Source organism: Lepidochelys kempii, chromosome 2, assembly GCF_965140265.1.
Source record: "Lepidochelys kempii isolate rLepKem1 chromosome 2, rLepKem1.hap2, whole genome shotgun sequence".
NCBI classification, from domain to species: domain Eukaryota; kingdom Metazoa; phylum Chordata; order Testudines; family Cheloniidae; genus Lepidochelys; species Lepidochelys kempii.
Window position 1 is genome coordinate 156922680 of NC_133257.1, and position 19017 is coordinate 156941696.

Sequence of the window (19017 nt, forward strand, 5' to 3'; positions counted from 1 at the left end):
TGAAATATTGAGTTGAAATCAAGAGGAGCTGAAACATTAGAATTTCTTTGTTCTCTTAAGTAACTGTAAACATTTAATTGCTTTAAGTACTGTAGCTGATTTACACAGCATTACCTGGCTAATTTTTAGTTTGGCTAGGTGATCTGCTCCTTTCTTCCAGATTTGTAATGTGTACTTATATGGAATTGTATTTTCCAGACCACCCCTCTGAAAAGTGACAAAAATTTACTTTATAGCTATATTTTACACGGATATTAATTATAGGCTGAACATTCTGCACATTCTTTATCATACTAATATGGATAATGATGACTACTTTTCCTTTTCCTGCCAGATGTTGGCTCAGATATACTGTTTACAACCTCAGTGCCAGGTGGTGCTGACAGATAAAAGACTATATGGTTTTCAGTGCTATATTCTTTAGTATGTAGTTCCCACAGTTCAGCTATCTGCCTTTTCTTATGCCTGCCACACAGTTATGTCTTGGAGGCTGAAACCTGTTTCACATTGTTCAGATAATGCATTCTATTTTTCTCTGAAATTCGAATATCGTAAATATGATTACAGTACTATAGCAAACTACAGTTAGACAATGAAGATATTGATGGTGAAATACATTGACTAAAGAAATAAAAAGAATGAAAAATGAAAGAAAAATGATGATGAGCGTCTGCTACAGAGCACTAGGAGCAGAAGAGAGCACATTTGACAAATTCCTGGTCTTGAATGATTTGGTCTCCTTCTAGGTGTGATAAGATGAAGTATGAAAACCCAACAGTGTGGAAGAAGGCTGGGCAATTTGTGATGTTATTAGGAAAAACACAATAACTGTAAAAAATTACACAACAAATAAGCAGCCAATGTGACTTTGAGGGTACTCAAAGATTTGAGGTTAGAAAACAAACTTGTGCTGTATTTAGAAAAGAAGAAAAATAACTAAACATCAATATAGAAGGAATAAGAAAGGGGCAGCAAAAAAACAGAATAAGTTACCACTAGCACATAGATCTTAAGCAACTTAAGAATGGTTTTTATAAATGTATTAGGTGCTCTAAGAACATCCCCTGGCAGAGAGTATTAGTGTCAAGAGAGTCTTAAGAAATCTTATACTCAATATTAATTCAAACCAATGAGGATACAATCAATGTTGCATGGATTAACAATGACTGAAAGCAACATACTGAATTGGGGAAAAATTCGCTAAAGCTTCATTAAGGGCCCAAGTCTACTCCCATTGAAGTCAATGAGAGATTTAGGAGAAATGGCATATTAATGAAATTCACAGAAAGAACTAAATACAAAGAAATTGCAAACATGAGGATCAGTGGAGGTAGAAAAGTAGCTTAGAGCCACCTTTGTCTCCCCACATTCTGGCACAAGCACACCAAGAATACGTTTGACACAGTCAAGAAATTAGCCCACTGTAATTTACATAGGTCTAATGCCTCTAGGCATTGCCTCTCCGGGAGAGTGCTTCCTCCTCCTCCTTCCCAGCATGGCTTTGTCTTTGCAAAGGCCTGAGCTCTCAATGCTGGTCCTTAAGCACTAGGGTAACTTTCATTATCTATCTAGGTTATCTCAGTATCTACAGTATTCCCTTCTACTTTTCAATACTTATTCTAAGGAATATCTTTAATACTGAACGTTTTTTTAATTATCTAAGACAACTGGCAAACTTTAAAGGGCCACTATACTACATATTCAAAGTACTGTAGAAGAATTAATTCATAGTAATAGATTTTTCAATTGTACTAGTGTAGTAGATCAAGCTTTTAATACAAATAAGAAGTGAGGCTGAAATGATTTTTACTGAGACCATATAATAGCTCTACTATGGTTAGCAAGGATTAGCACCAGCTAGAGTGTTGTTCATTGGCAGAGTTGAACTATAGTGTCACTGTAGGGTATAAAACTTAAGAAGGGTTTATATTGCTTCTCTAGTAAACAATTCTGTTCAGTTAGCAGTGACTCCATAGCTGAGGGTGTACTGAGATTTGCATTAAATGTAAGATAGCAATCCCTGGATTGCACATGTATAAATGATTGAATTTAATCTCCATATTTTACATTCTAACTCTTTCTATTTGCAATTTTCTCTAATATTGCATTTTCTATAATTATTTTTCTAAAAAATGTAACTTTAGCAGAGGAAACGCTTGAAAATGCTCCCCTTTTGAAATTTGCCCTGAGTCGCTTTTGTTCAGTCTCTTGTACCTAAAGAATCAAAGTTATCACATACTCCAAGCTTCAATCACATACACATTCTAATCAGACAGGAGCAACTTTCCATGTATTTATATACAACCCAATAACATTTACTACCATAGTTTCACTTCCTAGTTTAGCTCTACAAAGAGTTAAGTGACATATCCATTTTCTAATGCTGCTAGCTAACCTCCTGGCTTCAAGCTCCATGGTGGACTGAAGTTTTGTTTCAGAGTGCTAGAAAGCAATTAAAAATGTAAAAACATGAAACTTCATCTTATGTAACATACAGTAGAGTACAAATGCAAAATTATGCTATTTCAGTGTTACAGATCCCTGGGTATTTTAGAGCACAACTGCCTTTACTTTATTTGTAAATGTTTACATTTTTATTTGTTCTGTAATACTGTTTTTTTTTCTGTCTATTGATCTAGCTGGAAGTCCTTGCTTTTTGGACAAGACTCGCCTTATAAAGAAAGGAGCTGCACGCTTGAAGCGAGAAAATATAGATAGAATTCATGACTCAGTGGCCTTTTTTGAAACTGGTGGAGTCACATCTATTCCAGATGCTCCACAAATTTCTCATCAAATACTTGGAATAGAAGGATCAACTAGTAAGCCAATAATACTGAGAGAAACCTGATTATTCATTTATACTAATCAGTGTTCCAACAATTCATAGAAATTGTTAATCTAGGGTGTTTTTGTTTTGATCTTTTCCCCTCACATTCCTTATTCCCTAACACTGGGTGATAATTCTAGTCCTAGATTCACCTCTCTCAGACAGGCTGGACGGACAGCATTAGAAACCAAAACTCTTTTTGTGCCTACACAAAACAAGAATGGGAATTTTGCCATTGTCTTCAGTGGGGTCAGTATTTCACACTCAGAGCGTCTATGAAGTAGTGAGTTCTTTGCCACTGGGCCACAGGGCCAATCCTTGTCTATATTCATGTTTATGTCAGTCTGTCTACTCTTGTATCTAATTATTTTCTAACTTTTTTTCTGTTTTAGTTCCAGTGTATGTTCTCATTAATTCCAAAGACTTAATTCTTAAGTGTTTGACTCAAAAGCTGTTAAAGCAGAGAATCATTGATCCAAAATATCAGTGGGTTGGTCCCATAGGACTGATAACCAAAGGTAATTATATTTTTAATATTTGCAGCCAATTTACACCTTCTAATTTGACTTTTGCACTGAGCTGAACTGTAATAGAATATGCAAACAAGAGTAGTTTGGATAAATGTATTGCATTTGATTGGAATCATAAATGGATTCTGAGGAAAAATAACCAATCAGGAGTAATATAAGTAGAGAGTAATCTAAACAGTTTGAAGGGTATATTTGGTAAAATTCTAAGGCTGAAATTATTGGTATAAAAAGAAGAAAAAGTTTTATTTTAAGGAAATATTGGTGCACAATATTTTAAAATTCTGCAAAATTCTGCATATTTTATTTGTCAAAATTACACAATATAATCACACCAGTTTCATTTATTTTTGGTCATTTATTTCAAAATACCAGTCAGCAAATATGTCTGTAACAATACAGACAACAAAAAAAATTCAGGAAATGTTTTTTGACAAATAGTTTCTTTACTAGGCATATTAATACAGAACTCTGAGTAATAATTCATTTAGACTAGAATACAGAACCGTATTTCCCATACCCTTCAGAAGCAGTGCAAAGGCTTGGGGAAGTTGGGGTAATGGAGGAACTGAGGGAGAGAGAAATAAATTGCTGGGAAGGAGCTGGGTGTGAACTTGGAGGGTTGTTGGGTATGGGTGGGAAAAGTATGGAACAGGTTTTTTTGGGAGATGGGGAGGGATTGTTAGGGAGCTTCCCCCATGCAGACTCTGGCTGACCTTTAGCCTCTCCCATTCAGTCAGGCACATCTGCCCCATCCCCATGTGTTCCTGCACCTCCATGTGTCCTTGCACCCCTTGTCCACATGTGTTCCTCCACCCCACTCAGACACCCACTCCTCCCGTCGCCATGTGGCCCTGTACCCCCTCCCCCATCTCTATGTGTATCTGTGCCCCCACCCAGCAAGCTCTGTCCCTATGTAGGTCTGCACCCCCTCCCCAATCACTGTGTGGCCCTGTGCCTCCACTCCCATTCAGCTACTGCCCCAATCTGTCCTCCCCGACTAGCCCTTATGAGCCCTTGCCTTACCCCCCCCCCCCAGTACCCCACACTGTTTGTCTCCCCATAGCCTCTGTCTCCTGATCTGGCCTGACAGGGTGCTGCAAAGAAGGCAGGCTCTTTCTCTTCCCTAGATGCAGGGAACTGCTGCTTTGTTCTAGCACCACACTGCCCTCTGGTGGGAAAAAGGTGGAACTTCAGCAACATTTCAGCAGAAACTTTTTTCTGCACAACAAATTAAAGATATGCACACCTCATTAATTATGCATGCACTCAGTAGCACAGAATTTCCCCAGGAGTAATGTTTAGACAACTTGACATAGAAGGAAGTTGACTGTTTGTAAATTGTGTCCTTGTGTTTGCAGTGCTCTGTATGTAGGAGTTCTTAAAGAAACTGACTAGAACATCTATCTTATTTGGAGGGCGGAAGTAAAGGAGAGAAGATGCTTTAAATGTGGGAGAAAGACATAAAATATGAAAGTGGAAGTGCTAGAAACTATGCAAAAAAAAAGAAAGAGGACAAAAGAAAAGAACAGAGAGAAATCAGATAGTAACAGGAAAAATGGGAAAAGAAGGGCAAAAAGAGAGCAGTCAAATAGGGACCAAAATGAGATGATGAAGAGATGATGTGAGAAGAGAAAAAGGAAGGCTTTATTTTTTTTTATTGAACTCCCAAAACCTCTTCCCTAGCCATCTTGACTGGGCTCACTGTTTTCATTAAACTGAATTTTCAAATATAAGACTACATCAATTTTGGGAGCTTCAGGCTTGCTTTTCACCCAGAGCCCAATAAGTAAACAGCAGTGTATATGTGATCTTTTTCAATAAAGCCAAGAGACACCTGTACAGAGTTCAAATCTAGGATTGTATTGGAATGATGATTTTGATTTAGTATTTCCTGTATTTCTGCTATTTTTAGCATTTGATGTTCATATGTACGGTCTTAAGAAAAGCTAAGGAAGATTATTATTCTTGCTGAGTGGAGGGGTAATTGTAATTTGTAATTATGATTGGTAGATTGTGTCTACAAATTTAGGGTCATATAATCACCTGTCCAAATAAACACTTTCATTAATTTCAGTGGGAGTTTTAAAAAAGTTCAATATATTCCTCAAGTATAATAAGGCCCCAGAGTACTTATCACTTCCCCATGGAAAATCCCTGTGTGGAGGAAAAGTCTGAAAAAAAATTCAAAGTGCTTTTTCATTTTCTTCTTAATCTCTACTATCTCAACTTCTTAATGTTTTAAACGTTTGCAATACTTGAAGCTATACCAGACTTGTGAGACTTCAGAGTTCTTTTGGTAAGATCTTATTTTCTTCCAGGCCCTCTGAAGTCCAGTGGAGGAGCAGTGGACTGAGAGTCAGGAGACCTGGGTTATATGCCCTGCTCTAACACTGACCTGCTGTGTGACTTTGGACAAGTCATTTCCCCTGTATGTGCCTCAATTTCTATTCCTGGTAAAGTGGTAATAATATCATCCTCTGTGTAAGGCACTTTGAGATCTACAGATGAAAAGTGAAATACGGGCCTGATCCAAAACCCACTGAAGTCAATGGAAGTCTCCCTAAGGATATGTCTATATTGCAATCACAGGGAGCGACTGCAGCTCGAGTAGACATACATACATAACTTTAATCTGACTAGCAGCATGCATTTCAGTGAGGGCTGCACAAGCTTGCCTGGAACCCTGGGTAGTTACTCACAGGGCTTGCCCTTGCTGAAGTGTGCGCTGGCCACAGTTTCACTACTCCAGTACACAAACTAGCTAAACTGAAGCTAGCTTGGGTATGTCTACTTAAACTGTGACTATACCCCATGACTGCTGTATAGACATATCCTGAGCCTAAAAGCTGAATATTAATTATTATTATTTATAATTATTTATTTTGTATCTAACATAATACCCTACTTTCATTTAATTATATTATTGGTTTGTATTCACTAAATAGTGGAATCTGTGTAGTAAACCCCAAGTAAAGAAAAATGCTATCATATTTAGAGTTCTCCAGATTATTTGTTCACATATCCCACCATCTGCTTATCCTTTCCTCCTTAGCTATTTATTAACATCATTTATGTTTTGAGAAAAATGGAGTGTGGGGATTGGACCATTTTTCACACATCATCAATGTGATGCACTGGAGCCAACAGAGCAAGCATAACTGTTTTACTTTCTTATGTGTCCTCTACATTAGAGGTGGCTGATGAAAAGAATGGTACAATCCAACCATACAGAAGACTTCAACTATGGTAACACCATTAGTTACTTTATATCATTATTAATTTTAAAATATTTTATTGTAATTTTTTATTTCTAGAATCACAAAGATTTGTTTTAACTGATGACGGTAGCCTGGAAATTTATAATATTCATGGAAGTGACTCTGGAAGTTACATTTGCAATGTCATCTATGTACATAACAATAAACATGTGACAACAGAAATCCGTTTCATGGTCTATGGTAAGTGAAGCTTTATTGTTTTTATTTTTGAAATGCTTTTACTCAAATGCTGGTTTTTACTATAGCGTTCATTTCAGGTTTGTTATTAAAATACATGAATATTCAAATGATCTGGAAGCATAATGCCATAAAAGTACCTAAACATTTAAATTGTGTAGAAGTACGCTTTAAGGAGACTGCTTAGAGAAAAAACATAAAATTATGTACAGAGATAGTTATTTCTCTGCTTACATGGTATACATGTGGCTAATTATTTCTAGTACACCTTGAAAAGGAAATGATTACAAAAAAGGAATTGTGAAGTGTCCTTACAACACTGGCGAAGCAAACTTGTCACAAATAAATTCACCACTGGAAACTCCCTCTTGGTTGCATGAACCTCATAATGCATAATTTTTTTCTGACTGTAAAGCTCCAGAGCCATTCAAATCTTGTGCACTTTGTAGCTGAAGAGGTACATGATACACGCTGGAGTATAAAGGGTTTATACCAGAGTGAGATTGGCTTGTAGTGCTACTGAGGTATAGAGTAACTGCCATGGCTCCTGAAAGCCCCAGAGCCAGGTGCCTCTGAAGGACACAGTTAGTGACTCAGAGACTTGTTTAAATGTATGGGAGGAGTGCTTGTTCACAGGCCCGAAGTTGGGAGATATTAGAATGGTTTCATGGAAAGCAAGAGAATTTGAGGGGAACTTCAGACAAAGTTGGAGATGGAGTCTCAATTATTTTATTTGTATTCAAAATTTGCTTGATTTGAAATATCTGAACTCATTATGATTAAACTGAACTGGTTAGAAAAGTATGGAGAGGCACTTAGTATCTAACAAGTACACTAGATTTCTCCCTACTTACAGGAGGTTTCTAGAATTTTTTAAGAAGTGTGTGAGTTTCTCTTCCTCTGTCTGTCTTTTCTTGGCTATTGTTGTAGGAAAGCAAGGCTAAAGAAGTGTTTTTTGTGCTTTTGTTCCAAGGGCAAGGAGGTCTATGATCATTCTCACTTCTTCTAGAAGGACGTTCCATAGTCTCAGATCAGCTTCTGTAAAAGCTCAGTTCTCCCCTCTCCCCTCCAAGTTTGACCCTTTGTGTTGACCGTTTTATTGTTATTATGGAACATATCTGTCAAGGGAGGAATGAGCTACTGGGACTGTTGGGTTGAAATCTGAAGTTTCATGTCCAAGATGACAAAACTGCAAGGGAGGTACATAATATTGATTGGTATTTTAAATGATATGCCTGCATATTAAATTATTACATCCTAAATTATACTGATGTTGAGTGTTTCCTAGTGTGTATCTACAGAATGAAAAAATTGGAATATAAAATCCCTGTGCTTCCAAATTCAAAGCAGCTCAAGGGGTAACTAAACTAATGCTGCACTGCCACCTGGTGGACACATGAAGGGAACAGTACCATGGATACTATCTTGATCCATGCATGACTCAATTGTACATTTGGATTCCAGTTTTATTTCAAAACATACAGAATGATTTGCTCACAAATCTGCCAGGATAAACCTTTTTCCAAGCAGTCCCTGTGTATGTTTGCATTTAATTGCAGGAAAACATCCACTACCTTCAAATGGAAATTTAATACAACAGTTCTCATGGAACACAAACATAAGGTCTGAGCTGAACACCTTGTGCAAGGTGCTGAGCGTCTCAAGTCCCAGTGCAGTCAGTCCCATTGTCCCAGTCCCATTGCAGCTTCACAGGATCAAGACCATTAAAATACCTGGAATGTAAACTACAATATTCCTTTCAAGATAACTGTGGCATAGTATCAGAGTAACAGCCGTGTTAGTTTGTATTCGCAAAAAGAAAAGGAGTACTTGTGGCACCTTAGAGACTAACCAATTTATTTGAGCATAAGCTTTCGTGAGCTACAGCTCACTTCATGAAGTGAGCTGTAGCTCACGAAAGCTTATGCTCAAATAAATTGGTTAGTCTCTAAGGTGCCACAAGTACTCCTTTTCTTTTTGTGGCATAGTAGCTGCGGTTTAGACACTGTAGAAATTATTAAAAATGTACTTGGATGGAGAGGGTATACATAGTCCTTGAGATTAGCATCATGATGTCACAAATAACATCCAAGATTTTAAAAGTGGATGCTACAGGGAAGCTTCTAAATCCTGATTTAGGTAGGCAGTGTGGTCGATTGATTAGGGCACTGACTTAGGAGTCAGGAGATATGGGTTATATTCTTGTCTCTTCCACTGACCTGCTGTGTGATTTTGGGGCAAGTCAGTTTATTTCTCCATGCTTCAATGTCTCCACCAGTAAAATGGGAATAATTACCTTTTGTAAAATACTTTTAAGGTCTATGGATGAAAACTGTTAGACAATAGGTTATTATTATTTAATAAGTGGCTTGATTTTCAGAAGTGCTGAGCACTTAGCAATTCCCATTTAGGTTTACTTAACTTAAAGTGCTTTATACTTTCACTTTGGTAATAGATAACACAGTAAGAATCTGACACTATCAACTTTAAACATTGTTACTGAGATAGTCAGCTTCAGTATTTTGCAACGTCAGCAAACTGAGAGCTGGATCCTGCATACAACTGTTGAACAGGGACAGTATGCCCAAAGGACAAAGTGAAATGCTCTTGACTGACAAACATGGACTACCAACAGATCCTCTAGGGGAATAAGTTTACAGTATAACAAAGAAAATATGTAAAGAATGAATGCTTTATAATCTGGATATTAGTTCTTGTTTAATTTATTACAAGCAAAGTAAAGGAGAGGATAAGTCAAACTGTATAGGTGCATCTAGTTTAGTGCATAAGTATTGTCGGACTATATTAAGCTTCCCAAAGTCACTAAATCTTGTTGATATGTCTTTGGAGAAACTAGGATAGTAAAAACCAAAATCTCTAAGATAAAAAATTAGTAATATAACTATTGAGATGAAAAGGAACACTAATGTCCCTAGTTAAAGAACAGGTGCAAATGTGTGAGCTAGCCAAAGCTGTTTCTGTTAGGGTCTGGTTTAGACTGATTCACTATTCATACATTACATCTTAACTACTGAATAAAATGAAATGATAAATTTTTTTTAATACTCCAGTTGCTACACGCATGCTGTTGTTGCCTTGCTCCATCTCATCTGTGAGAGTCTATGTCTGCAGACAGCAGTATTGTAGGAAGGTAACCAAGCCAATTGCTCACCAACTGGAGTGAATACTGAGCATTAACGCTGTGAGAGCAAGTGCTCAAAAGTTAGGACATTCCAAAAGTTTAAGTTGCTCAGGCAATGTTAACATATCTGTGTTACTCATATGGTTATTTTCTATTCCTGTTTCACTTGCTGACTATACAACTTTAAATTATTACTTTCTTCTCATTGTAGACCATAAAATAGATAGAATGTGATTGCCCTTCCATTACCAGAGCAACCTTAGTTTCTAAGATTTCCAGACTTTTTAGTGTTTGGTTTTTGCAGCAGTATCATTTCATTACATTAATTCTAGGGTGTTTCCCCCCCATTTAATACTTTTTTGACTACTATCAAACAAATGATCAGGAATACATAACAAGAAGATACCAAAACTTAGCTTAGCTACTATGGTGTCAAGTACTATATATTACTAGTAGCTGAAAGCCCATGCTGTCACATGGGTGTGGCAGCTGGGCCAAGCAATCCACCATCTGTGCAGCCTCTTTCATACAGCTGATGAAATTGTTGCATGCAAATTAGCTGTAGAGAAAGGAGGGTGATTGGTTGAATTACCTCTGATCTCACAGTGTTCTAGGACTCTTGGCAAGGCAGAGATACATGCTTTGCTGTCATACAGGTGTAATTCATAAAGTCAGAATGGCTGAGAATTTAACAGTTGGATCCTAATGGAGCACAAATCCCCATGATAATTGAACTTGGTGATATTTTGAATAAAAAGAGCTCTCAGCCATGTTTGTAGCTGTTTCCATCGTTTGACAGTGACTCAACAGACATTCTGGGCTTCAGAGTGACACACAGAATGACAATCCTGGTATCTTAATACATGGAGATATATATATAGCTAATTAGAAGGAGATATATAGATTAGATAAAATAGAAAGTTTATATAATTGACAGAGCATTTTCATTTTTATAGTATATCATAAGCCAGGGAAAAGTATACATCTATCATCTGAATTCAAAACAGAAACCTGTGAAACCAATGTAGTCACTTCATTTGAAAAACAACTATTAGAAAATATGGAGAACTTAATCCGTGATCTTCAATGTGAGATCCGGCAGTGGAACTCTCAATGCCATGCAGCTACAGATACTATGGCGATGCTAACACACAAACTTACATTTCAGTTTGTAGGTAAGATATATATTTTTCTATTAATTAAATATTCTGTTACTTACAAATGACATACATGAGGAAATGTTGCATGATTTACATATAGCAAAGAAAGAAAAACAATACATGATATTTGTGGTAAAATATGTTTTGGCATCTGTGTTCCCATGTCAAAAACTATAGATCATATACTCTGAGAAGTATCTCGTTTGCCCTCGATTTTCACAACTCAACAGTTAGTTCTTTTGATTCTGATTCTGCTCCCATTGAAATCAATATCAAGATTCCCCAGTGATTTCAAAGTACACCATCAGGTCATAAATACGTTAACTTCAGTCTTTAGAGTCTAGTTTGAGGTTTAGCCCAGATGCTGTGGTAATAGGTTCTCCAGAAATACCTTAGATTAATTTAGATAGGGGGTTAGACAATTAATTCCAATGTATAAGGATCAGCTTTTACACCATGAACTAAAATCATAGGAGCTATCTACCTTGATTTTTGGTAATTTTATGTACAAAAAATAAAAAAATGCTGAACATAAAAAGAAGTAAACCTAACCCACAGAGGCTGGATAGCCAAAAGAAGATGGATTCAGAAAACTTTTTTATATTGGAAATATTAGTTCTAGTATAATATATATCAACATTAAAAACTTCTACTTGAATTACTCACCTAGAATAATTTGTATTTATTTTACAAGGGAGTAAAAAAATCTTTGTCCCCCCCTCCATTATTTCAAGCATCATGTAAACAAAGAATCAATCAACATATGGATGGTTTGTTGTTTTTTAATTTGTTCATTTTTTGTGTGAGATCTCTCATGCATATTCAAATAACAGTTCTAAATTAAATAGAGATTTTGACTGCTTCTTCATTAAATAAGTTAAAGCAATTGGGAACATTTATCAATGGACACAGGTCAAGAAAGCTTATATCTGCAATTTCAAATTAATTATATGATTATCTGTCTGCGCCTAGATGCTATACAGTGGTGATGACCATATTATAAATACATAGAATGGATAGATTAAATAAGAAATGTTGGATGAACTCAGCTGTATTTGGTTACTGATCCACTCATTTGGGGAAAAAGGTCAACATGATGATACAGAGATAGGGGATTCAGATCTGCTGTCACAGTCTGTTCACATTCTGAAGTTAAATGAGGGATTCCAAAATAATAGATTTACATTGCTCCAAAAGTTTCCATACTAGAGCAGGCCATACTGTGTTCATTCTGGTATCCTGCCTTTGGGAATGGTGATTCAGAACAAAGTGAAAACATTTGTACTTGCAGTGAGTCACGTGTACAAAGCTTCAACATGCAGGTGGGGTGGGAGGACTCTTTCTTCATCCTGCAGGAAGTTAAGTTTTAGACCAAAATCATAATGTTTTCTGCTACTGATTATTTTTTTTCATCCGAAATCAACTTTAAAATGGAAACTACTAGCTTAGAGTAACTGCCTGTGTTATACTTCTGTATATATATGTCTAGTCTCCTTAGCTACCTTACCTGTTAAAATTAATTATGGCATCTATTCTTGATTCCGTGCTTGATGACCATTACCAAGCAACTAGAGTGGGGATAAAAATGACAAAAAGCTGATTTTTTTGAGACATTTTAATTACACCTCCCCCCACTCCCACTCTCTACCAGCCCTATAAGCTTTCAGAATTTCAAATAGATCACAACCTTTTAGACCCCTCTCATATTAATGTAAAACATTCAAATTAAAATATTAAATATCATTCTTTCTCTGTTAATTTGCAGTTTTTCCTTTTGCACTGGCATTTGCAGAGTCCTGTAAAAGTTCAAAATGTGAAAATTCCACCAATTACATCAAAAAGGTACAACTATTTTATTAAGAAAATAATAAAAATGTCATATTTTGAAGCATTGATTCTTGATCACAGTTTTCTCACACTATGGTTATATTAAAAGTCATGATAGATAGAAAAGGACGCTTACTGCATTAGTATTGCATTTAATAGGGAATCTGAGGTACTTCTGTGAGAGTTTGAAACAATGGCACTTTATAGTTTGGTGCTTTTTCATAGACTGATTCATTCTAACATCACATCCAACAATAAGCCCCCTAAACACTTTGCTAGGTGCTGTATTTCTGAAGAAAGACACGGGCCACATGCAGGGAAATTGTTCTCACTCTTTTGTTGGCAAACCAAAATGCTTGGTGGCAACCATAGTCACAGTTGGCGTTAATTGGCACCCCTGTTGTTAAAAATCAACAGGAAAACCAAGAATCAGTTAGGCATGAAGATCGACCTGCCTTCTTACCCTAGAACTGGCTCCTCAGAGACAAGCTTGAAGCACTGCTGGTGCCCATTTTTCGAATAATCAGAGGCCTTCAGTCTCCAGGGCTGTCATTTTGGCACCTTTTCCAAGTGTTCTATTAATTTTTTTTAAAATATACCTTTACAGTATAAACTGATTGATTCACTACTGCCCTGCTGAATAATCATGCTCTTTACCACCTCCTGTCCCATTATATCTCTGAGCCTCATAATATGTTCTTCTCTGGAGTACCATTATACTTTTCTCTTCTTTCTACATGCAAATAAAGGTGAAACCAGTCATCAATTTCTTGTATTGAATGGCCATGTCCACCTCTCCTGGGCAAGACAGTAGACATGGTATCTCTGAAATAGGACTCCAACAACTGGGCCACTGTATGTGACAGGTGCAGGATGATGTCCATATACACCTGGTACTGTGTGTTGCATTCTTGGATAGCCATGCATTTGTCTAGCAGAAATTCACTGCGTCAAGCACAGCTGTAGCTCCTTCAGAACGCGACATGCTGATTAGCCAAAGTTAGAGTCAGCCTGATCTTCTGCACTGTAATCAACATTCTGTGTGTACCCATTCATTTTTTTCCTTCTAGGAACTGGCACACAATTACATTCATGAAGTGTGTACTCACAGGATATGATCAGCCATTCATTTTTTTTCTTTCTCAGCTGATTGTACAGATTTTCAAAACTGTATGTGCGGTGTGATGTGATGTGCAGTATGCTGCTGCTACTAGTAACGACCCCTTCCTCCCTAGCCACGTTTGCCCTTAAGCTGACCCAGTGGAGCAGGAGTCTGACAAGTGGTCCACATAACTGTTCCGAGTTCACATACACGCAACAAACAAGAATACTAGGAAATTGAATGCCAGTGTCCAGGAAGAATGGAATTGATCCCATGAAGAAAAGACAGACAATAGCCTGCCAATAGCTCAAGGAATTTTTCTTCTGCTTAGTCCAAAAGCCTTTTTTTTTTTGGGGGGGGGGGGGGGGGGAAGGGGTCGGGTCCTGACAGTTATTTCAGAAAGGACATATTTCCTCATGTTTCTCGGAAGCCTTGTCCCCTAGGCTGTCTGATGTTACCCCGGTGATAGTCTTTAAGATTCTCTTATACTTTTTTAAAGACTGTTCAAACCTTGTGTTTGTGCCATGTGATGATAATGTTGGGCTCAGTTATGGCTTTGCTGTGAGCCCAGAATAAGAGGCAATGTGTTCTTGTGCTGATCCAAAGTATCTTCCCTCCTGGTTCCCCTTCTGCTCCAAGGGAAGACAAAACTGTGTCGAGCTGTACCTGGTACAGCATACATTCCCCATTGAATGACTGGAGATATGTTGGCCGGTGCACTGGGGGTGGAGGTGTACGGAGCCATGGCTCCGCCCAGTCCTGGTCCCATTCTGCCCCCTCCAACCCACCTATGCAAAGGCAGGAGGGCTCAGCAGTTCCGCAGAGCCTATTTCTCCTCCCACTCCGATATCCAGTGCAGGTGGAAGGAGGCATTTTGCTCTCTCGTATGTTCCTGTGCTGTCACGCTAGATGTCTCATGATTTGAATCTGAATAATTTATTTCTTCTTGTTGCCTTTTTTTTTTTTTTTTTTTTTACTTCTAGGCATACACTAGGATTAAACAATTCTTTGAAGTCCAAAATACTGAATCAGATCACATTCACCAGATACATTATATTTCTGGCTCCCTTACTGGTAAGAAGGTGGATCACTGCAAACCAGGATTTGGTAAAAATATAAACAACAGTACACTGTGTCCAGGATGCTGTGGTGAGTGTCCAAGGCGTGTTTGGAAAATAATATCTGATTACTTGCCTCAAGAAAAATATAGTGTTGTCAGTCCCATCCTGCAAATGGAAGACATCCTAATAATTAGCAGTATGTTTACATATACCAGGGTTCAAGGCTGTGGTATAAACAGAGATCTTCAGTCTCCGGGCCTTGTCCACCCTAGGATATTTTTTTTTTTTGTAACTGCATTAACTATAATGTTTTAAGACTCTAGTGTAGACAGGGAAAGTTGTGTTGTGACCCGTGTTAGTTGGTCCTGGTGAGCCCTATAGAAAGCCTAGCTTACAACAGAATCAGCTAATATATTAAGACACAGATTACTGGGGTTTTAAAATGTATTAACTAATGAGTTTTGAAAATACACTTTTTATCCTCAGGTGGACAAGCCCTGGGACTATAAATCTGGCACTGTCCATGTGCACCAAACTCATTTTTTTTTAAAAATGAAACAGGAGAGGATTTGAGTTTGATTCTAAGGCAGGCTGACCAGGACACAGAGCAGACTCCATATGCTCAAAACTAGAAAGAAACCTTTAATAGAGCATATTTTGAAAAGCCTTTAAGTGTATGTCTTCACTTTCAGGTTAACTCAGTTATTGGCACTCATGTGTGAGCACTCGGCTTGTCCTAGCTTAGGTACGGGGCAGCCACACTACACAGCCATATTCAAGTGCATCCACTTGACTGGTGCTGTACTCATTGTGTGAGGTGCTAGGATTTCTGGGGGGCATATTCCATGGTTCTTAGCACTGCAGTAAGATGGGCAGCTTTGATTCTTTCCCAGAAAATTGTGGGAGAACTTGTCTGTCCTTCTGGGCACACAGGGAATTGTGCAAAGGCACTGAAGGACTATCAGCACGCAAGTGTTTATCTTGGGTCTACACTGCAAAGTGGGCAGATTTCTAGCCCAAGTGTAAGCAGCACTCAGGCTGGGCCAGCTGGCCCAGGTGTAAAGTGAGTGAGGATTGTTCTGTGTGGATGGGAGCCAGATAAGAGGTAACACCCAGGTTAAAAGCCAAAGTTAATACTGCAGATAAGACAAGCCCTAGACAGAAAGGACGGTACTGTGTAAAGTGGAACAACATTTCTCCATTTTGGGGAGCAGAGAAAGCTAACAAGACATTAATGTGGACTGCAGTGTGGAGTGTTAACAGCCTCATTGAACAGGAAAATTACAGAAACTTCTGTGGTTGGAAGATGCATATGTAGGTAGTGTAACATTTCCAACTATGTTAAAAATATTGGAACAGTTAAGGGGGAGTGGAGATATGAACCCAATGGAGCCTTCTCAGGAAAAAGAAGAGACGGAACTGATAAAAAACATTAATACTGTGACCCCACACTTTTCTGGAATTCTTGAGGTAGCACACTCTATAGAGGAGCTGAACAGACAAACTGACAGGATAAAATACATGTTCTTCCACACAAAGAGAGCCTAAGCTTCAAAGTCTTTTTAAAAAATATTCAGTAATAGAAAAGTATTCTTATAAATTCTTTGTGATGTAGGTCAGCCATATTGCAAATGGCTGAATGGGTTGCAGTTCTTGATTAATTTAGCCCTTTTTTGTTTATCTATCCACTGAATAAATCAAGACTTTAACAATATGTTCTTATTTACAATTGTTCAATAAATAGTTTAGGTAACCAAATTTCAACCTATGGATTGCTCACATATTGTTCATGGCATTCTATTATTAGATACCTAGAATTTGCTATTCCAGTGGTGCAACTGGGTCCCTAAATCTCGTGGTATTTTTTATGTTTCCTGAGTGGATAATCTAATCCTTAATTTCATTCCATCACAAAATACCTTTAGTGTTTTGCTTAAGTAAGTCTCAGGTACAGGTCTGAAATATGTTTTCCATGAACACTTGTATGAACAGAACTTTGCTCATGAAAATCAGACAGGAAAGGATGTGAACGTGGGCAAATAGATGTGTGATTCAGATTTTGCAAAAGTGTTCACAAATACTTTCCCCCAATATCTACCCAGTACTCTCGCCAAGTATTTCACATCATTGTCACTAATTTCCTCATCACTGGAGGGACCTGAGAGGATTTGGGTATTTGGGGCTTGTCACTGGGTTTCAGCAGCTAGGAGCGGGGCACCTTAGGTTAAATTTGTCAAAACATACATTTGACATGATCATTCTTTAAAGGTGACATGTAAAAGTGGGGGGGGGCATGTTTTTGAATTTTTCCTATTTTTATAACGTATAAAGAAGGCTAGAACTGAGTTTTGCTTTCTTTTTTTTAAACAGAGGAAACAGTCTTACCTACCATTTTCTAAAGAACATGCTATTAATAAACAGTGAGCTAGTATTATGATGACATTGTAATCTGATTAATTGGGAGGGGAACTGATTTCTATTAAGATTATTTAAAAAAGTCAGTGGGGTTTGTTTTCTGAAAATCCTATTGAACCTAACTCAAATACCTAAAAGAGTTCAAAGAAAGACTGCTAAAGATTCTCAGCCCCATGTCTTCAACTAAAGACTGAGAGCCATTCCCAATCTCCTCTCTTTCCCTCCTTACTCTTCCAGTTATTAAACAACAAAAATCTGTTTAGGTCTTGTTTAGACATCAAACCAAGGTGGAAAAAAAGGACTAAACCTGTTTTTTTCCCCTCTTTGCAGGTCTCCTTTAAGGTGGAAACCTTCCACACTTAGCTTCAATCTCAGTGATTTCTTTCTTTCTTCCCTCTATCTAAAGTAAATTTGAACTTTAGATGACTTTTTATCACTGAAAACCAGCTTTGCTTTAAAAGGCCAAGTTCACCAGGCCTTTTGTTGGCAAAGGACAAACATTATTTCCTCTTATACAGGCCAATAATTAAAATTATTCAAGTAAAACAACCTAATGTGTGTTTATTAAAATCCATTTTTACTCTATTGTACATTTTTTTTTAAATAGTAACATGCCCACCGGGTCGATTCAGTGCAAGATATGATACCACATGTATTCTCTGTGCATCTGGATCCTATAATAAGAAGTACGGGCAGACTGCATGCAAAAACTGTCCAAAAACACAAACTAGTGATAGAAGAGGAGCCAAAACTGAGAGAGAGTGTCACGGTAAGTTATTTTCTGTAAAGAAGCACACTGGATTGACAATGATAGAAGTGGTGTGGAATTGCTAATTTTTAATTATTCTTATTGCAAATGTATGTGTTTTCTATCACGAGCTAACAAACTTCTTAGAAATCTCCCCTACCAGACTTATTCAATGGCTCCATCTAGTATCATGCTCTAGCGATCCATACAGAAGACCTGGGTCCATTTCCCAGTCCTTGGACCCAAATCCTCTCTTGCTCTATGCCTTGTCTGGTCATTTACACCAGGTCAAGTGAGTGCAGAGAAGGTGTAAAATTTTACTGAATCAGAATGGTAATGATCTGCACTAGTGTGCAGGACAATGCAAGATGGGAGAGTCAACGAGAATCAAGCCCCTTGTTTCTTGATTACTTGGTCAATGTGCTGTCATTGACAGAAAGAAAATATAGCATAAGAATGAACCCCGATGGCTAGTTGTTGAAATGCTTCCAAATTAACCTTTATGATGATTTCTTTTGGGCTCCCACACAAATATTGAATTTCAGTCTTATCGTTCTGGCTCCCCATTCAGACTGTCCATATGCTACAGTTAGACAAGCGGAAACATGACAAATATGTGAAGTGCTCTTTTCTATTGGTTTTGTTTTGTTTTTGTTCATCTTTTTCAGGAACTCTGCAAATCTGGATTGTGTTCTTAATTTCCTCCTTAGGAACAAGCCTTATCCTAGTGACATCTTGGGTGTAAGAACC

General features: G+C 37.6%; 1 protein-coding gene across 1 annotated transcript in view; it reads left to right on the forward strand.

Moving 5' to 3' along the window:
- LOC140906142 (zona pellucida-binding protein 1-like) overlaps positions 1-19017 on the forward strand; it is a 38615-nt gene that overhangs the window by 10110 nt on the left and 9488 nt on the right. Inside the window, exons 2-9 of the mRNA XM_073329646.1 lie at positions 2640-2819; positions 3220-3345; positions 6672-6815; positions 10911-11129; positions 12880-12956; positions 15027-15192; positions 18127-18288; positions 18936-19008. Of these exons, the coding sequence (XP_073185747.1) occupies positions 2640-2819; positions 3220-3345; positions 6672-6815; positions 10911-11129; positions 12880-12956; positions 15027-15192; positions 18127-18288; positions 18936-19008 (1147 nt within the window). The remainder of the gene's footprint in view (positions 1-2639; positions 2820-3219; positions 3346-6671; positions 6816-10910; positions 11130-12879; positions 12957-15026; positions 15193-18126; positions 18289-18935; positions 19009-19017) is intronic.